The 22,435-nt window shown below is 44.5% G+C and overlaps 1 protein-coding gene across 1 annotated transcript in view; it reads left to right on the forward strand.

Moving 5' to 3' along the window:
• The first annotated feature begins 220 nt into the window (after nt 1-220).
• Nucleotides 221-22,435, forward strand: part of LOC140064814 (protein-glutamine gamma-glutamyltransferase E-like) — a 42,239-nt gene continuing 20,024 nt past the window's right edge. Inside the window, exons 1-2 of the mRNA XM_072112057.1 lie at nt 221-327; nt 18,995-19,168. Of these exons, the coding sequence (XP_071968158.1) occupies nt 321-327; nt 18,995-19,168 (181 nt within the window). The 5' untranslated portion in view covers nt 221-320. The remainder of the gene's footprint in view (nt 328-18,994; nt 19,169-22,435) is intronic.

Below are 22,435 nucleotides of genomic sequence, written 5' to 3' on the forward strand. Positions count from 1 at the left end.
GGAATCTTAAGTTTGGGTCTGCTCATCTCTTGTCACTGCCCCAATATTCTGGATTATAGACACACAGCCAGTAGGGTGCCACCATTATGGAAGGGGTAGCTAGTACAATATCACCATTGACATTTGTTGCTCTAAAACTGACAAGTAGTTCAATAGAAGATCCTGAATGAAAGTGTATCGAACCTCTCCCAAATAATTTGCATTGTAATTAGGAAGGAGGTGAGCTGTGAGCTGCGGTTATAAGTACAGGCTGGAGAGGACCTGCTGTCATTTCATGACTACATAGTCCAAGTGCATAGTCTGAATCACACACAGAAGCCATGACAGGTGAGTACAGGACTGTATTGCTGTGCTTTGGGTTAGGTTACATACAAGACGGCCTTTGAGGTTGATTTATGTGCTCTATGCATTGTCAGAGTAATCAACTCATACATGACTTTTAATAATGTGGGTGTAGATTTATTTATTTTTCATGCACACCCAAAATCTCTAAGACTTCTGAAGAATTCCGGGTCACTACTTTGCATAATACCCTGGAGAATGCAAGTGGCTTGTATTATTCTATCTGTTGTTTTGCCTACTTTATATTGAGCAAAATATATTATTTATATATTATTTTTCTAAATACATGTATGGTGTTTTATATGACTTTTTAGACCCAGTAAGTTGCTTTGGTGCATTGGATTTATTTAGTTTCTGTGCATTGTTCCTGTGCTAGTGGTACTTAGATTATTGTGGATGGGAGGAGAAAATAATATTCTGATCCCGGTGTCTTTTCCGATTGTGGAGTCAATGATGTCCAGCTGAAAAAAGAGAGAAAGATCTATGCGCTGTGCTCTACAGATTGGTAGTAAAGGTTCCAAGATAGTACATTATATGTAGCTGTCAGCCAATTGTTCAATGACAGCTTTTCCTTCCAAGACCCAACACTCCCAATATACAACGATGTTTGTTCTCTGAGTAGGAAGAAACCCATTGCTAGACACCTTAGGTGGCAGATTAACATAATTGTTGCATATATTGGGGGTCATTTATCTTATCCCTGTTTGTTTTGGTTTGTTTTTGCCGTCTTTTTTCCGTCTGCTTCTTTGGTAATTTATCAATCTCACTTTTTTCTTGTGCTAAATTGTTACAAATGTCTCAAAAATGTCGCACAAATGTCTCAAATCACTTCTTACCATTTTGTAAGTTTTCCTTTCGGTTTTCCTTATGTTGCTAATGAAATGATAAATGTCATTTGTGACATTTAGAGCATCTGGAATAAAAGATAAATGCGTCTGATGATAAACTAATGTCGAGCGGACTTCAGTGCACATCTCAAAAAATCCCCAAAAAGACGCAAAATTTGCAATGCGGCAAAAAAAGTAAAAAAAAAAAAAAAGACAGAAAAAAGGAAGAAAAATAAAGATAAAAGACTCCCAGTGAGGTCCAAATGTCACGTTTCTTCTTGGAAGGGTGGGTGGCCACATACAGATTACATACAGTGGGTTGGCCAATCCCACCAAATTCAACAAACTGAAATATGGTGAATGCAGCACATACAAGTCCTGAATTCTACTTTGATATTCCTGATTTTATCAGTGATAGGGAGAACTTGGTTGTACAAGAGGGGGAACTGTTCTGCGTAACTTTTCAGCATCTACTGGATTGGCCAATATCACCACCGATTTCTTTTGTATTTTTTGCCTCTCAATGTAAAATACTGCACAATGATCATTGTTGTTACAGTAAATATAGTAGTATTGTTCTCAAAACTATTTATTATAGAAGTCTTATATCTAGGATGCTGGTAAAACATTATGGGGCACATTTACTAAGGGCTTTGCGCCAGTTTTCTGTCGGACTTTGCACTTTCTTCTCGGTGGAAACTGCTTGCACAGGTATTTAAGGGGTGTCTGCGCCACATTTGTGTCACACGTTACCCTTTTGTGGTGGGACTGCACTATTCTTCATGCAACATAAATTTCTGCACTGAAGGGGGTGTCCCAGCGCTCAGTCGGACGGTGCGCCAGATTTAACATGTAAAGTCTGACAGAACTGTGTTGTACGCCCCATGTTACAGGTGCACAAAAAAAAACAAAAAGTGGTGCCCTCTGTCGGGGCAGTGCAGGGGGCACCAGATTCATGCAAAAGGGACACCAGAAATCCTGGTGTGGTGCCCCCTGCACACTACACAGGCAACTGCACCTAGTACACACTGCACTGTTCTGTGGGCCCCTATGTTTATTGTTTAGTAGGAGAATGCATAGTGCTACTTTTTCTAATTTCGATTTGCAAAAATATCTTTCCATGTACGACCAGTTTATCTTTTGTGTAGATTCATGGACACATGAATTAAACTAAATCTAACAAGTGAAGAGTTTACAGCGCAGAGTACAATCAGCAGAAATATCCGGAATAGTGGGGACCTCACATGTGCACAACCGCCCGCAGCTGCCATATCTTATCATCCCATATGTCATCATAGAGATAATAGGTAATAATTTGTACATGATGGTAATCTTACATATACAACTCATGTACTGCACAATACTCAGTCACTCGGCTAGATTTGTTAGGTAATGGTCTTCTTTGTTAAGTTAATTAGTAAAAAAATGTTGGGAATCTTTGTCTGATCAGTCATGTAGTCAGAAGTCTGCAACTTTTGATATTTTGGTAATTTTTTATACGACTGTTGCAACTGATTCCATAGCATAAGACCCTGTCATCTGATTTATCAAGGGTCAAAGCCACTTTAGCAAATCTGATGGGCACTTGAGCTCCAAAGACGGATATAGAACAGTGGAAAATAGCCGGCCTAATGATATATTATCTCCACTGAGTCTTTGCTGTTTTTTTAGTATTAGCGGAGGTGCCGTGCCCCTGGAATCAAACAGGAGCACGGCTAGGAGGAAAGGTTAGTAGAGGGTTTTTTTTTTTTGTCCAGCCCACCTGCAGAGTTACTTATACTCTCGGACAACCCCTTTAACAATGAAATTCTGTTTAGTTTGTAAATTGTTCCCCTTGCAATTGTTCCCCTTCAGTAACGCAATAGCTATCTGTTCATAAAGACATCACATGTGAAAACGTTCATAGTGTCTGTGATTGTTCCCTGTCTATGGCTATGACCTACTCTTTCCGTTGTGATCAGTGACTTTTAACCCTTTATGCTCTCTTCTTTAGAGCAATATGCAACACCCTCGCCGATGCAATGGCGAGGTAGTGCTTGCGAATACGTCCCACCTGTAGGTAACACCACATTACACTACATGGTCCTTATAGGATCAAAGGGGAAATTGCAGTGGTTAATCCTGCCTGGCAAGGCAGATGTTAATTTGTGATGTAATTATGTCAACCAATGTCTGTGTTACATCCTGTCTCTGTGCACTGAGAGGTAATTGGAGGAGCAGCCACCACCTGACCAAAGGGAGGTAATAAAACCTCTGGCCAGGAATGTTCTAGAGGAGAAAGAGAGAAATCTCTCTCGGGAGAATAGACCGGTCCTAGTCAGGCCCTCTGGGTCTGCAGGACGCAAGCAGAGAGGAGTTAGCTGAGCAGCAGCTCAGAATCTCTAGCATACCAGACCAGTGCAGGAAGAGCCTAGCCCCTGCCTGAAGTGGAACAATAAGACTAGAGTTAGTGTAGTGAGGAAAGGGGTATCATCCTACCTTCAAGGGTGATACCTGAAGAGATCCAGGACCGAGCTGAAGCCTCCTCTAAGGACACAGCTGCCTCCCAGCCTGCCCTTACATCCAGGCTGGTGACCTACATCCTGCGGCTCCCTCCAAATACCTCTCCAGTACTCTATCTACCTGTTAAAGGCACGTTTGCTGAAGTTCCTGCGGTTCCAATAAAGAACTGTAAGTTGTTTTCTTCAACCTCTGCCTCCGTCTGGTCCCTGCTACTACAACTCCCATCATCACCGGCACCCTGTCCATCACCCAGAGACTCACACTCGGGACATTAAGGGGTTGCCCCAGGGAGATCCGCTATAGCAGCCGCTCCCTCATCATTTCTTGCCAACACCACCCTGCTGGAGACCTGCCAGGCTGTAGGACAGCCCTCCGGTTCCCCCGTACCAAGCACCGTGACCATAGCGTGCTTAGGCCGCAACCGCCAGCCACTCCGGTACCGCGGGCCCCGGCTGTCACCAGGCCTCACCTCAAGGGCTAGGCCCCGGTGGGGGATGTTGGAAGTGGCGTCACAAACAGGATTGATACTTCTGTGCCTTATTACGGCATTAAAGACTTTCCTTTATTGAAAAGACTGTGCTGCCTAACCCTGCTGCCATCCGGGTTTAGGCCCAAGTACTTGTGTGTTTCTGGACTGAACTGTGTTATACTGCTGCCACGTGCTGTCGAGCGCCGCTCCAGCACTCAAGAGGTTAATCCTTGCAAGAACTGTACCAGCTCTGCTACATCCGGCGCTGCCGCGCCTGAAGATTTTTACCTCAGAAACTGTGGCGCAGCAAATAATTCAAGCCCGCCAAAACCCTCACTGGCGGGAAACCCAGACGACACACCAAGCTCCACCCACGCGTGAAGGGCGCAAACTCCGCCTCCTGTGGCGCAGGAAAAATTAGAGCCCGCCACAGCTCTTGGCGGGAAGGACTCGGACTCCTCCCACTGGCTCGAGGCGGACTTCCTGCCCCGCCTCAGAGAAACGCCAGAACTCGAGCTGATCTTGGAGAGTGAGGTCAGCACCATGTGGGGTCCTCCGCCTTTCCCTCCGGTGGAGCGTCCTGAGTTCTATGAAGTGTTGGAGACCATGGTGGTGGTCTCTGCGCAGCCGGTCCGGAGGCCCTTTGCTGGGCACCGGCTGCATCGAGGACTGACCCGAGCGTTCGTCACCCGGAGGTATGTCCAGACGGTGACGGAGTACCAAGTACCACCCGGGCGGTTCCTCGTACCTATCCCGGTTACCATACCGGTACCGCAGGCCCACGTGGAGGCGCCACGTGGGGAGGCCCCGACTCCTGTCGAGCCAGCCCCTGGGCCTACTGCTGCTGTGCCACCTGCTCCGAGGCCTACTGTCCCTGCTGTTCGGCCTGCTAGCCCTGCTGTGACGGTTCCTGATCCTCCGGCTGCTCCTGTTCCGGCACCTGCCCGACCATCACGGAGACCCGAGCCTGCACCGGAGCCACGAGCCCCAGCACCGGCACCTCCGCAGCCTCGAGGCCGAGGTGAGGCCGCCCGCCAGAGACTCCGAGACGCTGTCTCGGAGCAGCGACGTCGCGAGAAGGAGGCCCAACGCTACATGGCCGGCCGGTCTACAGCTGGAGCCTGGGTGGAAAAGAACCGCACCACCGGCATGGTCCGGTTCTTCGATAAGCAGCGTGGCTATGGCTTCGCCACCCAGGACTACACCGGACGGGAAGTATTTATACCCCGCCGGTCTGTCAAGAGGCCTGATCTGCCGTAGAGCCAGCACAACCTGAAGCCAGGCGAGTTTATTGAGTTCTCCCTGCAAGAGGGGCCCCGAGGACCCTGGGCGGCTGGTGTGATCCGGATCCCCGACTCCGATGAGGACCGCTACCTCCCGTATGACGACTGGTATGAGGACGACGAGTGGCCGGAATCTCCGAACACCTCTTCTTCCTCGGCTGCGAGTCCCCGGGCGGTGACCCACGTGAATGCCCCATCCACAGTAATAGTGAGTACGGGTCCCATTGCCATCCATGGGCCGGGCATGATCCAGGGCGCCACCCCCACCGTCTCCCCTGCCGGGAGCATTGCCAGGTCCCGTGGCTCTTCTGTAGGAGAAGACATCCCGGTCTGCGAGCCTTGTCCGGAGGTTCCGTCTAGGCCTTCATCTCCCCTTGCCGGTTGCCAGTGGGGTGATGACCCGGCCCCGGAAGAACCGGAGCTGGAAGGAGCTGCGGCGCTGCCGCAGGTCCCCGTTTATTTCTTTATGGACCCCTCCGTGGTCCCTGGCCCAGTTGAGCCCCCGGCTAGAACAGCCGACACCCCGGGCGACAGCGCTCCTCCCCCTGAAGGTCCGGAGGATGTTGCTGCACCTGCAGTACCCACCACTGCCACCGGGTGTCCCCAGCCGGCACCTACTCCCGCTGAGGATGCACAGGATTCCCTGCTGACTTTGGATCCTGTCCCTGCTGAACCCAGCGAAGGTGCATCTGACTAACCCCTGAAGGGCTGTAGCCCTCTCCAGGTACTATGTCCATTGTACATATTGTATATTTCTGTCCTTTCCCTAAAGAGACAGAAACTGTCCTGAGACTCTTACCCTTATTTATCTCAGTCAAGAGACATACCTTGAACTGATTATTGTCATGTGCTATGATAGCACCCTTCCTCTGCCACAGCAGAGATTCCTACCAAAGGACTCCGTCCCTCTCCAAATAGAGGAGACCCTTTGCTTCTCAGTGCACTTTTCCCCACCTCAAGGGCTGTACCCAGAAGATGGACTTTGTTATTAAAGACCTTCTGAGAGACTTTTGACAACCTCAAGGAAAAGTTGCTACTTAATTTATTATCATTTTGCACTTAATGCCTCCCTTTTTAGGTACGGACATTCTGTTTGCACTTTTTATGCCTTTTCTTTGCAGGAAAAGAGACATTTACTATCGTGCTACCCTGCGTAGCCTATCTACCTCTGTAACGTTTGTAACGTTCAAGATGTGTACCCATTGGGCTCCTAAGCCAATGTGAATTTACCACCTGTTTGCACACTGTCATTTATGCCAGTAGTCTGCATTAACCCTTTCATAGGCTTTTCAGGTTGTAGTGTGGCTGTGTCGGACCGTCTATTTGTAAAACACTGACCGCTACCTGATCCCTCAAACCGAGGTTTGCACATGGGGGTAGTCCGTAAACTGCGGGTCCTACGGGGACCGGGGGTGTTACACAGATAGCACCTGGATGCCACCCATACATGGGTAAGGATGTCAGTCAGGAGGTACTCGTGTCGCATATGCTCATGCAATGCAGATAGACACCATATAATTGCCGCCAGGGAAGAAGCGTTGATCAAACAAATATACAGGCCTTGGTGCAAGGAGTGGATTACAGGACATGACACCACACCTTTCCTACTGTACAGTTCGGTTTAATGGCGTCAGCGACCAACTGTCATACAGCTACATTTTTGTCTTAGTCCGACACCAACCCAGGTGCCTGTCTCCAGGACCATGGGCGGTTTGTCCCTACACCTCACATAGCCTGCACTTCCCAGAAGTGCCTTAGCCCCCTCTGTGCCCCAAAACATCGGTAGTCGAGCCGAGGGCGGCTCTTTCAATTGCCCCCGGGGTATGCAACACCCTCGCCGATGCAATGGCGAGGTAGTGCTTGCGAATACGTCCCACCTGTAGGTAACACCACATTACACTACATGGTCCTTATAGGATCAAAGGGGAAATTGCAGTGGTTAATCCTGCCTGGCAAGGCAGATGTTAATTTGTGATGTAATTATGTCAACCAATGTCTGTGTTACATCCTGTCTCTGTGCACTGAGAGGTAATTGGAGGAGCAGCCACCACCTGACCAAAGGGAGGTAATAAAACCTCTGGCCAGGAATGTTCTAGAGGAGAAAGAGAGAAATCTCTCTCGGGAGAATAGACCGGTCCTAGTCAGGCCCTCTGGGTCTGCAGGACGCAAGCAGAGAGGAGTTAGCTGAGCAGCAGCTCAGAATCTCTAGCATACCAGACCAGTGCAGGAAGAGCCTAGCCCCTGCCTGAAGTGGAACAATAAGACTAGAGTTAGTGTAGTGAGGAAAGGGGTATCATCCTACCTTCAAGGGTGATACCTGAAGAGATCCAGGACCGAGCTGAAGCCTCCTCTAAGGACACAGCTGCCTCCCAGCCTGCCCTTACATCCAGGCTGGTGACCTACATCCTGCGGCTCCCTCCAAATACCTCTCCAGTACTCTATCTACCTGTTAAAGGCACGTTTGCTGAAGTTCCTGCGGTTCCAATAAAGAACTGTAAGTTGTTTTCTTCAACCTCTGCCTCCGTCTGGTCCCTGCTACTACAACTCCCATCATCACCGGCACCCTGTCCATCACCCAGAGACTCACACTCGGGACATTAAGGGGTTGCCCCAGGGAGATCCGCTATAGCAGCCGCTCCCTCATCATTTCTTGCCAACACCACCCTGCTGGAGACCTGCCAGGCTGTAGGACAGCCCTCCGGTTCCCCCGTACCAAGCACCGTGACCATAGCGTGCTTAGGCCGCAACCGCCAGCCACTCCGGTACCGCGGGCCCCGGCTGTCACCAGGCCTCACCTCAAGGGCTAGGCCCCGGTGGGGGATGTTGCAAATATAACAATCCATCTTCTAACAAGTCTTACTGAAGGATGCACTGAGAAGGGGCTGGAAAGCTATTAGAATATAATACTACAGCCAGGTGACCAGAAACACAGTGGTCAAAGCTGTATAAACCAACAGGGGGGAAGTAGTTCTTAGTGTAGTCAATCTGCTTAGACTCACAGACTAGAAAGCCTTGAATCCAGGAATTCCAACCGAGAGTTAATGTGTAAAACTATTTTCACACTAAAGTTCCTCATCTCTGTTAAACAAGTAATGAACGGAGGTTAAGTGGTGGTTTAGTGGAGGTTAAATGTACAAACTAAGGCTACATTCACACGAACATATGCCCTCCCTGTCGTAGCAGGGTGGGCCTGCAGTACCCGCGCTGGAGAGGAGGAGGGGTAAGCGCTGCGCACCCCTCCTCTCTCCATTGCGATGCACGGTGCATGCATGTTCTAACTTTTCTGCGTGTGCGGTGCAGTACGGTGACACACCTAAGGGAGGCTATTGCCTTCAATGGGGACGTATATACATCCCCGCGATGTTCGTGTGAACAAACCCTAATACAAATTCCTGAATAAAGTGTTATGAAAAATGCTCACAATCAGTCGGAGCAGCTAGGTCTCTATCCAACAGCCCAATGGTGGAAACAAACTATAGATACTTGAAACTTAAACTCTCTTATTTCACCTCTACAAACACGTAAGCTTTATCTGCAAAGTTCATCTTAAGACAGGGTATACTGTAAGTGACTTATAGCTTTGATCATTGTCCAATTTGTCCACCTTGTCCAATTTAATTTACTCATCTCTATTATTTGATTATTTGCTCTTGAAGGAAATTTACCACCAAGATGAAGGATTATAAACCAAGAACGCTTACATATCGGTATGTGTCGACAAGATCTACTCTTCTTTTATCTTCTGATGCCCTTGTTTTTTTTTTTTAAGGCTTTAAATATTATGCAAATGAGAGTGAGGCACTCCGGGCCCCATAGATTAATAAAATAAATAAGCCTGGAGCCCATCAGGCTTATTTGCATAATTAATTAATTAATAGCCTTTTTTTGTAAAAACAAGAGCATAAGAAGCTAAAAGAAGAGCGGATCCTTACAGAGGTGTAAGTGTACTTAGTTTTAAATCCTTGATCTTTTTGGTAGATGTACTTAAAACACGTTTAAACCTAAAAACAAGTGTTTTTAGATGTCTGCTTAAAAGAATGCCTCAAAATGATAGTGGAACACTGGACTCCATAGTATATAGGACCAATAAGAATGAATTGATGACTGTGGCACTGTCTATCAGTGAAGGTCTTAGTGTTGCAGAAAGACCTTTTTAAAAAAAAAACAACCACCACGGATCTAACTATTATGGTAGATCTGGTGGAAGGTTCCTGTAATCTATAGTAGTATAGCCATTTTTAGGGCTGTTATAAATATTAATGGCCCTGATATGCAAATTTACTATAGAGGCTACTGGGGCATGGAGTAGTTTGAGTTTAGACCACACAGCGTGGCTACACCATGCCCCCGTAGCCTCTTGCGTTCCGCCTACGAATCCATCATCAGTGCACAGACGGCACAGCCGGCGGCCTACATTCTGCGCGTGCACAGAACCCGGCTTCGTGGATAAGTGCGTGCAGCTCCTTGTAACTGTGCGCTTAAGATGGATTGGTGGACGGAACGCAAGAGGCTACTGGGGCATGGAGCAGCCGCATCATGTAGCCGCAGCCTTGGTACTCCACACACCAGTAGCCTTTTTGGAAATTTGCATATGATGACCATAAAGATTTGGAGGACTAAAGGATTAGCCCTAATCTAATAAAGGCTATCCTACTATAGATTACAGGAACCTGCCACCAGATCTACCTTAATGGGTAAATCCATTGTGGTAGGTTTCCTTTAAGCAATGGAAACAAAAAAACAAGTACTTAGATCTCGCACACTAACCCAAAGAAAATTTATAGAGTTATAAATGTAATTCTATTTATGAACATCATGCAGTAGGTGCGGATGTTAAGCCTCCTTTATGGATCTTTAAGGAATTTAAGGATTTGATTTCACAGTAGAATAAATCCCGGGCTCACGTTTTAGTGAGTGCGGTGAATCCTTAGACTGTGTTCATCCATTCGGATTTATAGGAATGTAGAAAATTTATATGAAATCCTTCTGGTCTGTTGATACATGGCTACAAACCTAAGGGGATTTATCTTTATTTTGTAACTTTGCATCTGTTTTTCAGAGTTTTGGCTTGTTTGCTGTATCATAGCATGTGTAACATTTTTCTTTGTAGTGGATTTTATCTTTTTGCTTCTTTTTCTTAAAGCTGAATCGGCTTTTATTGTAGCATAACATCTGTGAGAAAAGGATAGTGAACAAGTAGGCAAATGTAATGCGCCACGAGATGGTGGAACAGTCACAGAAGAGTTGCAAAAATAAGATTACATGGAAAAACGTTACAAAATGGAAGAAAACAGCCCAATGAAGAAATGATAAGTCCCTTCTATGGAGCAAATGACACAACTAGGCATTAATGAAGTGGGGCCTCTTCTCGAGTCAAGTCCTACCAATTGCAACTGATTACACTCGGGGGAGCGGGGGGGTCAGATTTTAGCTAAAAAAGATGCAGATGACAAAACCAAGTCCAAACCAGTTACCAGTTAAAATTTGATCTCCTACAGTAGGTCTTCACGTGTATGTGACTTGCCGAAAAGCCACTTTTTCGCTATTTTGCAACACATAATAAAAAGTGATCAAAAGGTCATACAGTCTGCATTGTCATGAAGTCCCGCAAATCTTATAAATGTCTGTATGAGGAAGTATGAAAAAGTTATTCATGTCAGAACAGGACAAAATGAAGCAAATTTTTCTTTTTACTAAAGGTTTTAATTTAAAAAAAAAAAAATCTGTTAAAACATAATAAAAGCATGTATAAATTTGGCATGCCTATGATCGTACAAGCCCAAGGTATCCAGAAATGGGGTCATGTTGTGTACAACAGGAGTGCCCACAAGAACATGGCACAAATATGTTTTTTGTACAATATCATCGGACTTTCCAGTTTCCCAGTATCGGACATGGAATGCTAAATGCTGTTACTAGGAAGGACAATTTCCTACCCAGAAAACAAGCCCTGATACTGCTGTGTAAAAGGAAAAATTACCCGACATTACCCTAAGTTCTACTTGTTCTAAAACAGGGGTGCACCACCCATGGCCTGCATGCATCCCTCAGAATCCCAAAATGCAACCCACACCTTGAAGCCCAGAATAATGCGTTCTTCCTCCAGTGATGGGTCATCGGTGCAGGAGGCTCGCCCTGGTCCTCTCTGGCTCTTACCACTGGTTGTATAAGCAAAGTGCTACTCTGAGGAAGGAAGGACTTTGAGTGGTGAGTACTTGTCAGCTGGGGGTCTCTAGCTTGATCTGGGGGTCTCCAGTATTGGTTTTGTGCATCTTCTGTATTTATGGTCTGATCTGGGGGTCACCAGCATTTACCTGACCAGGTCTCCTGTATAAGCCATCTTCTCTGGGGGTCTCGAGTACTAGCCATCTTCTCTGGGGTTCTCCAGTATTATTATTATTACTTGGCCAGACTGGGCTCTGGGTGGCAACTCTACCCCTTAATACACAACTCGGATGCATCTACTACAGACTTTCTTTCTCCGTGCTGATCTTGTCGGAACTCTCAACTTTTGTCACAAGTCTCAATTTTTGTACGATATGTGGGTGACACAACACAATCACATCCTCGGGTCTCCTGGCTGACCCATCACACAACCTAGTACCTCTCCTCCATCTTACGAATAGAATATCATAAATTATCTGTACTTCTTAATGCATTCAGTAGCATTAGAGAGATTAAATCTATCAAAATTCTCTCAATTCTACATTTACAGAAAATTACGCTTTTTTTTAACCTCTAGTATCTTCCAGCCGTCATTCCACCAGTGCAGTTTTGGAAGCTGATTGATAACTATGTTTGCTATGCTGTGCTTAAAGTCTAGAAAGAATGTACCGAACACTGGGCAGTTACTTAGTGTAATTGTAGTGTGAGTGGCATAGAGTTAATAATAATAATAATTCCTTTATTTATATAGAGCACACAGATTACGCAGTGCTGCACAGAGTTTGCCTAATCAGTCCCTGTCCCCAAAGGGGCTCACAATCTAATCAACCTACCAGTATGTTTTGGAGTGTGGGAGGAAACCGGAGGGCCTGGAGGAAACCCATGCAAAAACAGAGAGAATATAGTTGAAAAGGTGTTGCGCTTCATCTGCTCATGGTCCATTGAAACGTTAAGTTTCATAGACATATAGATGGAAATGTCTTTATGTGTCTTGCCTATATGGTCATGGATTTACTTTACATGTTCATGATGGTAAAGTACACATAGAAATTCGATGAACCATGGAGATGCCTCGTTTATCGGGTGCACCCTCTCTTGCCCACCCAACAACTCTCCCTTGATGATGACAATGCTCTGCTCCCCTAATGAAGCTGAAAGGGTGCATCAAAACCACAGTGCACAATATGCTCATTTCATAGGAATAAAAGATTTATCAGAATTCATACTACAGATTTTCTCACTTATACTTACCTCGGCCTGTAGCACCTGCACAGTAATTCGGTAAAACCGCTATAATGCACCCCGGTTTGATTGGTTTGATTCATAGACTGAGTGTCACAAATCACTGTAACTGTTTGTACCAGAAACAGTGCCTCACCTGTCTATGGGTTGTAGCTAGTGAGGCTTCACTATCATTTAACTACTTATTCAAAAGGGTATTTCCATCTGGGCATTCAAATTTAATTTAATGAATCTACCATATATATAAATTACTTCAATTGCCATAATTACCTATAAATATTGCCATGTAGTCCCTTAAAAACAAGATAGCTGTCTTTGGATACGACCACAGCAGTGACCAGACTATTGAGTCCTGTCTGACAACCTTCATCACCACAGGACAGCTGTAAAACATATGGTAACTCCCAGTAATTTTATATGCAAAAACTATTTGTTTCTTTGTACAATCACTCCAGCAGGGGTGGTCATATCCAAGTACAGCAATCTCGTTTCTAAGTGACAACATTCCTACATTTATTGAAAACGATCTTCATACAGGTTAATTTTTTTTAATAACATCCAATTGATGAAATGTATGTATATGGCTTATGAATAAAACTAAATGTCATTGTCCATGCAAGAATATTCCTTTCATCAACATGCGGCTCACTGCAGATTGACACTTCATTTACATTATATAAACCTGTTACACAACATACTAATGAATAGGTTGCACAATTCACTGTTCAATACCTTTCCCAAGTGTGCCAAGTATTTGGCAAGGGGAGATGAAGTGTGGGAGGAATAAAGAACAATCACATATTATGAGGGTTATGCAAAGTCTGTGAAGTAAAAATAGATGTTAAGAGACAGAAACACATGTTATTAGGGTTAGATCAAAAGGCAAAGAAAACAAAGGCTGAAAACTCTATTACTGTAAATAAGTGCGATGTTACTCCCTATATGGGATTGGATCATCTTCTATTGTCTTTAACTTTCCTCCATTACAGCTGCCTAAATATGCTATATTTTATTATTATTAGTAGTAGTAGTAGTAATAATAATATTAGTAGTATTTTTATTATTGTAAATAATAATATACATCAGTAGTATTAGTATTACCCTGTTTCTCCCAAAATAAGACCTGATTCATGATTCTTCCTGAAATATAAACCCCACTCCAAAAAAATCTGAACTGTGGCAACTAGAAACACAGTTGTGGTGCCATTTTTAATATACACTTAATTTCCACACTAGCGTTGTGTTGGTGCCACCAGAGATATGCACGGTTACATTTACAGGGCAGCATGGTGGCTCAGTGGTTAGCACTACAGCACTGGTGTCCTGGGTTCAAGTCCCATCCAGGTCAACATCTGCAAAGAGTTTGTATGTTCTCTCCCTGTTTGCGTGGGCTTCCTCGGTTTCCTCCCACACTCCAAAACATACTGGTAGGATGATTAGATTGTGAGCCCCATGGGGACAGGGACTGAACTGTGCAGAAGTGTGGAATCTGTGAGCGCTATATAAATAAAGGAATCTATCTATCTTTGTGTCTGTTGCACCTAGAAACACCAAATAATTATGTGTCATTGAACAGGCAATTATCATTTTTGTTTCTTGGAGCCCCAGTACTAAAATTATATCTGTTTGAAATGCCCCTCCAGCTTGTCAGCTGAAGTCAGCATGGGGGGGAAGAAAGACAGGAGGGAGCTGCAGGGAAGAGGGAGCTGACAGATACAATGTGCTACAAGCATCCACATGAATAAGAGGGGTTCATACATGGGAAGTGCAATTGCTAGACATGAAAAAGTGGTGATAATGATTCTAAAGGAAAAAGAGTTGCAAGAGATACACTCATGTGCAGCTGCAAGAGATAAAATCAGGGTTTGGAGAGTTATGGTGATGTTTCAGTAGTTGTAGCTGTAATAATAATAATAGTAATAATAGTAATAAGAGTTGTAGTAGTAATTACATTTATATGTATACATCTGCATCGCAACCTTCCTTTTGCTTGGACATGTTCAGATTTGTGTGTCACACAAATGCAATACTGTGTCTTAAAGTGATAGTTTGTACGGGATCTTGTACGCCTTTATTGGTGGACGAGCCATGACAGAAGCGCAATTCCTGGCACCATAATTTCCTCCTTTAGGCCAAAACGAGTGCAGCTTAATAACCATAGTAACCGTTGAAGTTCAATTCTACGCTAGACCGAACCTGATATAAAATTGTCACCCATGAGATATATCAGGAGGCCAGAGCCTCTTGATATATTGGGTGCTAAAGAGGGGCACCATGCACCAGCATATGATAAATAACCCCCTTTGTGTCTATGTGTAGCCTACCAGTTGTCACTGATCATAGCTGCTCCAGTCAGTTGCAACTGACCCCTCAGATGTTGCCATATTGGCAAGGGTGGATTAAGACTGACATGGGCCCTGGGCTGTATGAATATTATAGCTCCTACAAGTCTGGAATCACTTCCGACTTATGGGACTAAGATGAAGCTTCTTGGAGAATGGACAATGGGGCAGATTTACTTACCCGGTCCATTCGCGATCCAGCGGCGCGTTCTCTACGGAGGATTCGGGTTCTGCCGGTATTCACTAAGGTAGTTCCTCCGACGTCCACCAGGTGTCGTTGCTGCGCTGAAGTTCATCGGAACGCACTGAAATTCACCGTCCTACCCTGGGTGCAGGTAAGCGCGTGTCAAGCGACACTTTTTTTTTAAAAAAATGCGCCGGCTTTTCTGAATCTGAATATGCATTCTGCATGCATGCTGGCACCTATGCGCCACAATCTGATCGCATGCGCCAAAATCCCGGGGCAATTCAGGGAAAATTGGCGCAAATCAGAAATTTTTGGATAACCCGTCGGAAAAACATGATTCGGGCCCTTAGTAAATGACCCCCAATGTGTCCCCAGAGAACCTTCATGTGTATTAAAGGAAACCTACCACTTGGAAATGGTTATTATGACCAAAACTACCTGCACATAAGTGGAGCTGAGCTGGTGCAGGCACATATTTGAATGAAATAACAAAATGCATGGATTATAACTATAGATTGTGAACTTTGCAAATAACCCACTTGGCGCTTGTCTCTACGTCACAGCGCTTGGGCATTAGCATACTAGGGGAGGCATGCAGAGTGCCGTCCCCGCCTCCCCCCCCTCCCTTCTTTGCTCCTGAGAGCCGGTGATGTCACTGAGCCCTTAGGAGCATTAGATCATGCGCATCGCCAGCTCATGTGGCGGCTGTGCATGCTATCGTTTCTGTCATATCGTTATTTGATTAACCAAAATATGTGCCAGCACCAGCTCAGCTCCACTTATGCGCTGGTTAGTGTGGGTCATAATGACCATTTTAAAGTGGTAGGATTTCTTTTAGAGCAGGAGTAGATGTTTGAGGATTTCATAAGTATAGGTCCTTCTGAGTCTAAAATTTGGTTGGTGGTTTGGGTGGCCATGGCCCCCTAGCAGACATGGGCCCTGGGCTAAGGCCCAAACAGCCTGAACTATAACCCACTATTGCATATTGACCACACCCCAGAACATCTTAGGGGGTGGGAAGAGGTTGCTAGAAGATAGTAACCCAATGGTGGCATTAGACAAAAAATTGCCTCTGTGAATCAAAAAATGTATGGCTTTTGAAAAACCATAGAAAGTAGAAAACTGAACCTTTTTTAAAAATAATTCTTTTAATGTTTATCTTAAAATCCGGGTCGGAGCACATTGCCTAATCCAAACAAACAATTTGACGGCCCTGTGACCTCACGGCACCCTGATGTGTAATATGTCAGCTATTATTATCACAAGGCCTGACCTGACATCTAACATGGGACATCTCATTAAAGCACAAGGTATCATTTCATGCTCAGCCTCGGTTGGTTGGATACTGACATCCATTCAATGATGAATAAGACTCCAAATTATAGATGAAATGGCAGACACCAGATCTATAATCACTGTGAATGTGAGAAGGACGGCATGACTGCGCGCATTGTACTAAATACCTGACAGAAATATACAATGATTATAGCATGCAAAAGATTTGTAACCTATAAAACAAAACAAAAGATTTTAATTTCTTCTATCCAATGTCTGTTTGTTCACATTGGGGCACAATTACTTACCCAGTTCTGTCACGATCCCGTGGCGCGGATTTTGGTCTGCCGGGATTCACTAAGGTCGTGCGCAGGACCCTTAGTAAATTATATTGTTATATTTGAACCTTAAACAAAACTAAATGTATTAATTAAAAAGTTAAAATCATAAAAGTTTGTTCATATAGTTCTATAAGCAGTTAACATGTTATAGAGCAGGAGGAGCTGAGCAGATTGTACATAGTGTCCTATCTGCAGGCAGCATGTTATAGAGCAAGAGGAGCTGAGCAGATTGTACTTAGTGTCATCTCTGCAGGCAACATGTTATAGAGCAGGAGGAGCTGAGCAGATTGTACATAGTGACCTATCTGCAGGCAGCATGTTATAGAGCAGGAGGAGCTGAGCATATTGTACATAGTGTCCTACCTGCAGGCAGCATGCTATGGAGCAGAAAGACCAAAGTTGACTACAGTGGGGGTCATTTACTAAGGGCCCGATTCGCATTTTCCCGACGTGTTACCCGAATATTTCCGATTTGCGCCGTTTGTACCTGAATTGCCCCGGGATTTTGGCGGATTGTGGCGCATCGGCGCTGGCATGCACACAATGGAAATCGGGGGGGGGGGGGGGGGGGGCGTGGCCGAACGAAAACCCGACGGATTCGGAAAAACCGCCGCATTTAAGAAAAAAAAATGTGTTGCGAAAATTACACTTACCTTCACCAGGTATAGGCCGGTGAATTTCATGGCATTCCAGCGCACCTCCGGGGAACTTCAGCACAGCAGCGCCACCTGGTGGACAGCGGAGGAACTACCTTAGTATTCCCGGCCGGACCCGAATCCACTGCAGAGAATGCGCCGCTGAATCGCGAACGGACCGGGTAAGTAAATCTGCCCCATTGTGTTTGCGTTTTTTGGAAAATACTTTGTATAATTGGACTTAAGCTGCTGTTTACATGCAATGAAATATGAACCTGCTGTTAGAAGACTTTTACTGGGCACTGTGCAAATGCAGATGGTTCTCATCCCATTTCTAGTGATCTGAATTTTTGGAAAACAAATGTACCCTCCACCAGGAGGGAAAAGAAGGGGGACAAACTAGAAAGATGCATATAAAAATCAATCTTTATTGGTTACACATATACACAATAGCGTAGGCGATGCTAACATTAGATGGCACCGTCATATAAGTATCAGTTGGATACAATAAAAATATACTAAAAACATGAGTGGTGAAGTACAGAACAAAAAGAAGCGGACAGACCAGGACAAAGTGGAGTAACAGGTGAGTAAAAAAAGGTTGGTTAAATTGGCAAAAAAACTGGGCTAGGATGAACCTGAATCCTGCTGCTAGATCATGTGTTTCTGGCAAAAAATGAATATCAGCGAAGGCGTGAAAAAAGTATACCTGTTATGAATAGTACCAACGCTATCCTGTAGACTGTATAGCCAAGTGGCTACAGAACATAGAGGCAAGTTCTTACCCAGTCGTTTGTGGATCCACTGTCCGGGAGAGGCCTCATCCCCGACGTACGTTTCGGCTCGGAACGAGCCTTCGTCTGGGGGTCATATAAAAAAAAATTCCCTTACCTGTATCCAATCCTTTGATCTGAAATTTTGTAGATTCTTCTCAGACATGATCAAAAATGTCAAAAATGACTCAAACAGTACAGGAAAAACTCATCAAAGAATCCCAAACATCAATCACCGACCATTGGTCACAGCATTAACAGGAATGTAGATCCATGGGATGGTAATAAGTCTTAAGTAACAAAGCTGCTAATAAGCTGGAGGATAATCCTAAATCCAGCAATTACATTCTTACAATTTATAGAGTCCAAAATAGATGTTTGTGGACAGCAAAGGTCCCATTATGTCTGTCATAAAACAACTGCACAGTAAGGTCACACAAAGTGATGGTCTGAGGAGTCTACGTTGTCTTAGGACTTTGCCATTTTTCACTACTGTCCCTTTCTTTTCTGTTGAAGTCCATCTCCAGTAAAGTCAATGAAGGTCAAGTGACTTCTTACCAATTCTAATGTTTTATAATATAAGTCAATAATTTTTACCAAATTTTTTACAGATTTGCACATCAATGGTTGTGACTGGTACCTCCCTACGAATAAGACGAACCATCGCACCGATGCCTTTGATAACAGCGCGCTCATCCTACGGAGAGGTCAACCTTTCACCATAACCTTGTATTTAAATCGACCTCTACAATCGGGGGAGAATGTTGTGTTCACTACTGAAACTGGTAAGAAAGACATAATGGATATAACTTAGGCCCCTTCCACACTTGCGTTGCATTTCACGTCAGAGTCTGATCAGGGAGCGATCAGGGTTTGGTCAGTGAAAAACGCACATTTTGCATCAGAGTGCAATCAGTTTTCAGTCAGAGTTTGTTCAGTGTCTCAGTTTTTCAAGTGCGTTTTCAATACAATTTCAATGCGTTTTTCACGTGCAGATAATCCGCGTGAAATGGACTCAGGACTGAGCTCTATCTTTTCTATGGCAATTGATGCGTGAAAAACGCATTGCACTTGCAAGTGTCTCAGAGTGAAATGCGTTTTTGATGCGTCTCCGTAGACTTGTATGGTGCATTTTTCATGCGCGTTTCTTGCAAAAGTAGAGCATGTCAAGATTTAAATACGCGTTAGAAAAAAAACGTGCGTTATCCTGCTAAATTGGAAACCTCCTAAGCTCCCCACATTGGCCAAATGGATATCGCTGATCAATGCGGAACTCCCAATGTACAAACTCACTTACACTGCTAGAGGTGCTTCCTTTCCTTGATCTGGGATGTATGGGTGACCGCTCAGACTGCTTCTGGAGAGGAGGAGGGATAGGTCTGTGTGTGTGAGGTGTGAATGGGAGAGTGAATGAGTGTTCTCCGCCTTGGGGAGGGGGATGCCTCCTGTGAGGCAGTATGCGGGTTAGTTATTCCATCACTGACCAATGTATTTCTGCAATATTGATTTCTTTGTACTGCTAACCCTAATTTTATGATTGTGCCTTATACTGCCCCGAGGCGGATGTTGTTGCCTTTTGTGCGTTGTTATAATTTTGAAAAATGAAAATAAAATCTTTAAAAAATTTTTTTAAAAATGCGCGTGTGTGTGTGAAAAAAAAAAACTTTTTTTGGAAGTTACCCATTAAGACGTGTGTTCTGGGTGAGATTACCCAGGTCTCAGTGCTCTTACAGCATTGAATCCTTTTCTTTGTTTCTGTTGGAACTAGAGATGAGCGAGTATATTCGTCCGAGTATACTGCTCGGTCGAGTATTAGCATACTCGGACCGGCTCGTTACTCGGACGAGTATCTCGCCGGCTCGAGATCGAGCAGTAAATTAATAAAATAAATAGAATAAAAGTATTTTTATTGTAAAAAAAAAAATTCCAGATGTTTGCAGATGTTTTACTTGTAAGAACACATTGAAATAACACTATTCTTCACTTTCCAGGTGTGCGCGCGTGTCTCCCGCTAAGTTAGGAGATGTGCACGAACATCTGGAATGTGAAGAATAGTGTTCTTTCAATGTGTTCTACACTTAAATGGTGTTGTATTCACTGATTTTAATGTTTTAATTCTATTCTTCACTTTGCAGCTGTGCGCGCGTATCTCCGAACCTATCGGGAGATACGCGCGCACACCTGCAAAGTGAAGAATAGAATTAAAACATTAAAAACAGTGAACACAGGAGCATTTAAGTGCAGAACACATTGAAAGAACAATATTCTTCACATTCCAGATGTTCGTGCACATCTCCTAACTTAGCGGGAGACACGCGCGCACACCTGGAAAGTGAAGAATAGTGTTATTTCAATGTGTTCTTACAAGTAAAACATCTGCAAACATCTGGAATTTTTTTTTTGCACTGTTCTTTTACTGTTCAGTTTTATTAAAAAAATGCTCGGGTCTCCCATTGACTTCAATGGGGCTCGTTATTCAAGACGAGCACTCGAGCATCTGGAAAAGTTCGTCTCGAATAACGAGCACCCGAGCATTTTAGTGCTCGCTCATCTCTAGTTGGAACCTTTTTTTTATCTCTGATAAAAACCCTATTTCCCACTTCTGTTTAAAAGCCAAAGAATTACATAGATTTTGTTGGAGATTTATGAATGATTGTAAGTTAAAGCTTGCTGACTCAGGTCTGTGTCTTGCCATCGCTTGTCCCAGGAGCTGGCACTCGTCATAGTGCAGGACTAGGATCTGGTGTAGAATTGACCACGGCCACCAGATATATTAGGAGGACGGAGCCTCTCGATATTTACCCAATGCAGTTGGGAGGAGTGGTGATGGATTACATCGCATGCTGGAACACCATACATCAGTGTGCGTTGTATCCCCTCTTAGTATTTTTTGCAGATATTAATATTTTATGGTACAAGATCACATATCCCTATATTTTCATTTTGAAACTTGAAGATATCATCTCAGTTTCTCTCTATTTGCACTTAAAAGAGGTTACCTATCTATAGTTTCCATGTTACTGTTTGCCTATTTGGGAAATTTGGCACCACATGTGACATGGGACATTCCAGCCCAGGTTATCCTGAAACACTCTGTACTTGTTCTCCACCCAGGCCAAAATATAAAGATCCCGGGCATACCGTATTTTTCGGACTATAAGACGCACTGGACCATAGGACGCACCTAGGTTTTAGAGGAGGAAAAATAAGAAAAATGTTTTTTCCCCAAATAGTATTTCAAAGTATTTAATAAAGTAACAGTAAATAACTGGGCAGTGCAGCCATGTTCCTCTTTGGAGAGGGGCAGGGGCGAGCAGCCTATCTTTAGATAGAATTATGCTGGCATGTAGTCAGGGGGTCTCAAGAGTTACCAGGGTTGTATAGGTATGAGTAAATGTGACAATGGTCACAAGAGCTTACAATCAATGAGGAGGAGGAGGACACAGGAGATGACTGTGTTTGTACAATGGCCACAAGAGCTTACAATCTATAAGGAGGAGGGGACACAGGAGATGACAGTGCTTGTACAATGGTCACAAGAGCTTACAATCAATGAGAAGGAGGGGGACAGAGGAGGTGACAGTGCTTGTACAATGGCCACAAGAGCTTACAATCTATGAGGAGGAGGACACAGGAGATGACAGTGCTTGTACAAAGGTCCCAAGAGCTTACAATCTATGAGGAGGACACAGGAGATGACAGTGCTTGTACAATGGCCACAAGAGCTTACAATCTATGAGGAGGAGGACACAGGAGATGACAGTGCTTGTATAAAGGTCCCAAGAGCTTACAATCTATAAGGAGGACACAGGAGATGACAGTGCTTGTACAATGGCCACAAGAGCTTACAATCTATAAGGAGGAGGACACAGGAGATGACAGTGCTTGTACAATGGCCACAAGAGCTTACAATCTATGAGGAGGGGGACACAGGAGATGACAGTGCTTGTACAACGCTCACAAGAGCTTACAATCTACCAGGGGGACAGCAGCCACTACATACCAGGCAACAAGTGGTTAAGAGTGTGAGAGCAGAGACCCGGGGGAAGGGA

The sequence above is a fragment of the Engystomops pustulosus genome, chromosome 6, assembly GCF_040894005.1.
Source record: "Engystomops pustulosus chromosome 6, aEngPut4.maternal, whole genome shotgun sequence".
NCBI lineage: Eukaryota > Metazoa > Chordata > Amphibia > Anura > Leptodactylidae > Engystomops > Engystomops pustulosus.